This window comes from Ammodytes marinus (genome assembly GCF_949987685.1).
Source record: "Ammodytes marinus genome assembly, chromosome: 9".
NCBI classification, from domain to species: domain Eukaryota; kingdom Metazoa; phylum Chordata; class Actinopteri; order Uranoscopiformes; family Ammodytidae; genus Ammodytes; species Ammodytes marinus.
This window is the reverse complement of record NC_137213.1, coordinates 7,858,485-7,863,882: the sequence shown is the minus strand read 5'-3', so window position 1 is coordinate 7,863,882 and position 5,398 is coordinate 7,858,485. Positions and strand designations below refer to the sequence as shown.

The 5,398-nt window shown below is 41.0% G+C and overlaps 2 protein-coding genes across 2 annotated transcripts; one reads left to right on the top strand and one right to left on the bottom strand.

Annotated features, from left to right (window-relative positions):
* Window positions 1-67: 67 nt before the first annotated feature.
* nedd8l (NEDD8 ubiquitin like modifier, like) lies at window positions 68-2,150 on the bottom strand. Its single transcript, XM_080034339.1, has 4 exons — window positions 2,004-2,150; window positions 812-859; window positions 606-688; window positions 68-508 (listed from the first exon to the last, which is right to left on the bottom strand). Exons 1-4 carry the CDS (start codon window positions 2,019-2,021, stop codon window positions 379-381), a joined length of 279 nt encoding a protein of 92 aa, XP_079890465.1. The 5' UTR covers window positions 2,022-2,150; the 3' UTR covers window positions 68-378.
* A 766-nt stretch (window positions 2,151-2,916) lies between these two features.
* Window positions 2,917-4,815, top strand: LOC307255322 (zona pellucida sperm-binding protein 3-like; the record flags this gene model as incomplete). Its single annotated transcript, XM_080034001.1, has 10 exons — window positions 2,917-2,983; window positions 3,066-3,250; window positions 3,327-3,430; window positions 3,515-3,606; window positions 3,684-3,864; window positions 3,971-4,073; window positions 4,149-4,237; window positions 4,441-4,532; window positions 4,620-4,700; window positions 4,799-4,815. 10 exons carry the CDS (start codon window positions 2,917-2,919, stop codon window positions 4,813-4,815), a joined length of 1,011 nt encoding a protein of 336 aa, XP_079890127.1.
* Between the last annotated feature and the right edge of the window lie 583 nt (window positions 4,816-5,398).

The window sequence follows — 5,398 nt, the reverse complement described above, 5'->3', positions numbered from 1 at the left end:
TCCTCAGCAAGGACTCGTCTTGGTTGTCAATGTGAATGATGTGTGTGTAAGAGAACAACACTTAAAATCAACTTCAGCATTTATTCACAAGCAAAAAAAGACCACAGTGTTTTCAAACCGTCTTCTGTACTGCATGGGTGCCTGCATCTACTGGTCAAACTCAGAAAGCCAATGTGGGTTTGCAAAAAATAAAAAATAAACATTTAGAAAGGAATTAGAACGTCCTTTTTCTGATTCTTTTTTTGTTTTGTTGCTGTTGTTGGTGGTTGATTTCTTATTTTTTTTGGATGGGATTTCCGATCTCTGTGCTGTAACATGGTTAGACTGTGACAGACACCAAAAGCATTGGCACTCAGCTGGCCTCATCACATCGGTAACTCATGACGAGGAAGGGGTGAAGGGGTGTGTGCAGGGCCTGTGGAGCGTTGAGCCGCCTCTTAGCGCCAACACAAGATGGAGCACGGAGCCTCCCTGGATCTTGTAGTCTGCAGCCGTCTTCTCATCGTTCCTGAGGAGCAAAAGAGAACGCAGGAGCGATGGCGTTAGATTGGACTTAAAGGGCAGTAAAAGCACATTTCAGCACATGATGGGAGGATGGGACTCACATCTGTTTTCCACTGTAGATGAGCCTCTGTTGCTGTGGCGGGATCCCTTCCTTTTCTTCCACGCGCTCTTTAATTCGCTCCACCTTCAGTTACACAGGGACCACACATTTAGAAAAAAGGATGCAGCGTGTACTTTTGATCCAGTCAAGAGTACACAGGTTAGTAGTAGTGTCATTTCTATCTCTATAGGGAGTATTGTGTTTCACCTTATCTGTGGGCTCGATGTCGATCTCTATTTCTTTTCCGGTGAGAGTCTGAAACATAAAATGGACATGATCGCATCAACACCGGCTCTGTTTGTGAAATTACACACACACACAGTCTGCGACAAGACTCTTCCATCGCCTCAACGCTGAATTCCATCTTTTTTTCTTAGAGGAGTGTCCATGTTGCACCAAATTCTGTAACCCATCCGATTCTGTGTCCTGATCCCAAATTTCAGCAACATTGCCATGTTGAATGTTTTTAATAGAGATAGACTGATTAATCGGTTGGCTGAGTCATCAGGCCAATTAATGGCATTTATTTTCTAGATAATCAGCCGATATCTGCGCTCACAAGGCCGATTAAAAAAAACACACACACACACACACACCATCATCTCTGCAGACAGTTTTAACCAAATATTAATCTTTTAAATTTTCTGTTTTAATAACAACAGAGGGCTGGACAGAAATCCAAGGTTCACTAGTTTTTAACAATGTCAAACATTGTATTTCTAAATAATACATTTTTGTCGTGACAGTTGATAGCAAAGAGGTTGCAATCGGGGATATTTAGATAGAGCTAACCCAACTGTGATGGGTAGAGCTGCACATAATGTATATTTTATTTTAATCATTTAATTAATCAATTTAAGTGTTTTTATAAATAAATTATCGATAGAGAGTGTAAAACAAAGAAAAATGTCTGAAATTGTTTGCTACAATTTACCAGAGCCCAACATATTGTCTTTTTTTGATATATTCAACATACAAAGATACATCACACACGAACCAGTGGCTTGGTAGTGCTGTCTACTGCACAGACACGTCTTTCTGGATGTTTATCCTCTCGCGTCGCAGAATCTCAAGGGTCATAGATTTCGGTACAACACCCGCTGAGGGTTCGGCTAAGTTAGCAAGCTATTGAATAACACAGCTACTGAATGGAAATCGTATTCCCCCAAATAGCAGCGCGTTAACAACAAGCAGCTACACCAAATATTGAAGCCCAAACCCAGGCAGAAATAAAAAATGTGGTAGCACAGAATAAGACGCATGTGAGTTAGAATTCAATAAGTAACTGCCTAATTAATGGCCCTGACACAGACATTAGCGGAGCGGTGAGTGATGTTAGCGGGCTTCCCAACAGCAGCAGCAGCTATGGGCCGGCGGATGAGGAACACAGCGGTCTTACCTTTACTTTGATCAGCATGTTGAATAAAGAATATACCACAATTTTAAATGATACGGGTTGTTTACCGGACAACACACTGGATGTACTGGAGAAAGATTACAATCCAGTTGTCTGGCTGACTTGAATGTACTTCCTGTGTACGAGGTTAAACGCTCCGGACGAGCCGGCGTCAAACTAAAAGAAAACATTGGTTCCGCTCTGATTAGAAAAAAATTAAAAATTAGCTCACAGCAGCATCCATATTGACAAACAAATATTTAGATCCCTCACACAGTAAAAAATCAGCAATGGCATTCTTTATAAACAAAATTCTGCTTTTAATGTAAAAGTAAGCAATATGAATGTAGCCCATGAAAACAACAAAATAGAAGTAGGCTACACCTGAAAGTGCGTTTACATTATTGGACCAAATTTGGTTATGCAGTGACACGTAGGCTAAGCATTTTGATGTTATAGCTGGTCGAGGTAGCACTAATTGAAAGTATTAGTTTGCTGCCTAATGTGAATCATCGTATTGTTTAATGAACTGTTAATGTTTTGCATGTAAAATATTTACCTGTAAAGTAATAAGTGTCACAGACACCATGTCATATAAATGCAATAGATTTTTATTTATTTTTTATTTTGCAAAGTAAAGGTATGAAGTATTGTAAAATAGAATGTAAGCACAGACATACATATGCACATGTAATACTTTAATTTGACTTGATCAAATGTACAGTTGCTCTGGCTCTGGCATAAGAAAGTGTCAAAAGGAACCCCTTACAATATATCTGAAACCTTAGGAATGCAACAACAAAGTGACCAAATGCAAATGGTGCCCTGACACTCACACATGTGTTGATCGTTCCGCTGATTGGGCAGGAAGACTACAAATAGTGTCAGTCCCTGCTGAGAGTTGTATCATTAAGTCATGGAGACTCATCTCTACCTAGTTGTGGTCATCGTGGCTGTCTTTGTAGCAGCTGTTGCCAATGCAGGTATGCTATGTCTGTGAATGTGTTAACAATATGTATGTATTTAACATAGAAGAACTGCTCTCATGACAATTTTTATTTGCAGAAGTCAAAGTGTTCTGTGATAAAAAAGCTGTGAGAATCACATGGAGGATCAGTGCAGAGATGGTGCCATATGCAGGTCGTCTCTTCCTGGGGAAATGCATGCCGTCTCAGTTGAGCGTTCTGCCCACCGGAGAGGGGGAAGCACACTTCAACTACGAGTTCTCTAACTGCAATTTTAAACGACTGGTAATGAGGATGCTATATTTAACGTAACACTTTCCAGACTATCTTAATGTCTTTTGATAACCTGTCTTCTCTGCAGCTGAAAGGAAAAAATATCATCTTTCAAAATGAACTGGCTTACAGGCCGAATGCCAAGCCAAAGCCAGCAGTTGTTACGTATCCCATCGAGTGCGTTTTTAAAAGGTAAGGGTGTCCTTTTTTGAATGAGGATTCCAGTTTTAAAGCTGACTTGTGAGCTAAGAACCAACTCAGGGTAACTTGTTTCAGACCTGAGGGGTGGATTCCCCCTTTCCTGAACCCTGGAACAGGCTCTTCTGCAGGCCGAGGGGGGCTGGTGTTTCACCTGGCACTCCTCAATGGTGAGTTCTCACGAAAGGCATCATGGCGCTGTTTATCAAAGACCCTGTTCTGAGCCTTGTTCACTTCATCCCTACAGAGCACCTGGACGCTGTAGCAGAAACAAATGTCATCCCCATGGGCTCATTCATGCCGATATGGGCGGCAGTGGAGCAGAAGTCCCATCAACCATTGCTGCTGCTCCTGGAGGAATGTGTGGCAGCCACTACACCAGAACTGCACCCCAACAGCCCGGTTTACCCCATCATTAGCAATAAAGGGTAGGCTTCAGATGGTCATTAGTCTTGCCAGTAACTTTTCCTAAGCGGAAATCTTGATTGCTTAACTGTCAGATTGGATTCTTTTTTAAAAAAAATTTTTTTTCAGGTGTCTTTTGGAAAGTCTCAGGGGGAACTCCTTTTTCCTCCCCCGGTACCACTCATCTGCACTCATCCTTTACCTGCAAGCCTTCATGTTTGGTCATGGCGAGGTAAGATGGTAAACGATGACCGCTGTAAGGATTATTTGTTTCAAAACACATTGACTGTTGTGTTTGTTTTCCCAGGTATACATTCACTGTAAACTGGTTGCATGGGATCCCACATATCTGGACGAAACCAAGAAAGCCTGCCAATATCTACATCAACATGGAAGGTAATGATCGACGGGAACAGTTTGTATTTTGGGAATGAACTCTCTAAGAAATTGACGGCTCGGTAAATCCTTGCACAAGATTTTCAACAATGTCAAACTAATACCTATTTTACTGTACTTGTTATCATCCCATTATTATAAAAATATGACTGTTCTATCAACTTCATGCTGATATAATGACTCTCTATTTGCCCCTTTCCCAGATGGGAACTACTTGACGACCCCCATCAGAGCTCCATTTGCAGCTGCTGCGACTCAACCTGCACGTCCCGCCACAAAAGAGAAGTGGAAATGGGTAAGTGCTTTTTGCCAAGTTGGGTTTCCTTTTTCTTAGATTGTAATTTTCTCCATGTACTCATTGTTCCCCCTCTTCCCCTGTCAGAATCCCATGGCTTCAGTCACACATCTGTATTGGGACCCCTGATTATGGTGGATCCCTCTAACCAGGCCTACAACACGACAGGTAATGATAGGCCTTCATGTTTATCTCCTTGTTCTGAAACTAACATTTTTGTTAAACACTTAAAATGTAGCCTTATTTTCCCAACGTTCTCTTCACAGGAAAGCCCAGCCCATAAGCTGAAGGGAGATTCCATGATCTTACACAACAGAGGGGCCCGATGACCTAAGCCCCCTAATTGCGCAACATTGGAAAATCAGCTTTACATGATCCCAACATTGTGACATTTGATGACAACCCCATGTGAAAAATAAACAAATGTAAACTGAGATTCTGTTATGATGCATTCTTTTTATTATTGCTTTCTCCTGCTCATCATCGCAACATTGCACAAGATGGTCCATGAAAAGACCTGAAAATAAAATCCCAAGTATTCAGACTTTTATAATCTCTGTTAATTGTAACCCAAGGTATTGTCCTGGTCCATCACTTGGTATGAACACTTTATTGGCTGTTCAGTCAACACGTCACAAATTTTGGCTTTCGATATTAGAGGACCACTGACTATTTGGATTTGGGACTATACTTATCTTAACTATTATAACTTGGGACAAAGCCATTTTTAATTTCTTTTTCAAGCTTTAGCAATGAATTGACAAGTTCTTGAATTCTGATAATTACTGGCTGTACACTGGCTCAGCATGCCACAGATCATGTATTGGATTTAATAAAACATGGAATTTGTCAATGGTCAGTCCATT

Coding starts and splice junctions, on each gene's coding strand:
- nedd8l (XM_080034339.1), bottom strand. Junction 689..811: donor ACATCGAGCCCACAGATAAG/GTGAAACACAAT, acceptor GTGTAACTGAAG/GTGGAGCGAATTAAAGAGCG. Junction 509..605: donor ATCTACAGTGGAAAACAGAT/GTGAGTCCCATC, acceptor TTTGCTCCTCAG/GAACGATGAGAAGACGGCTG.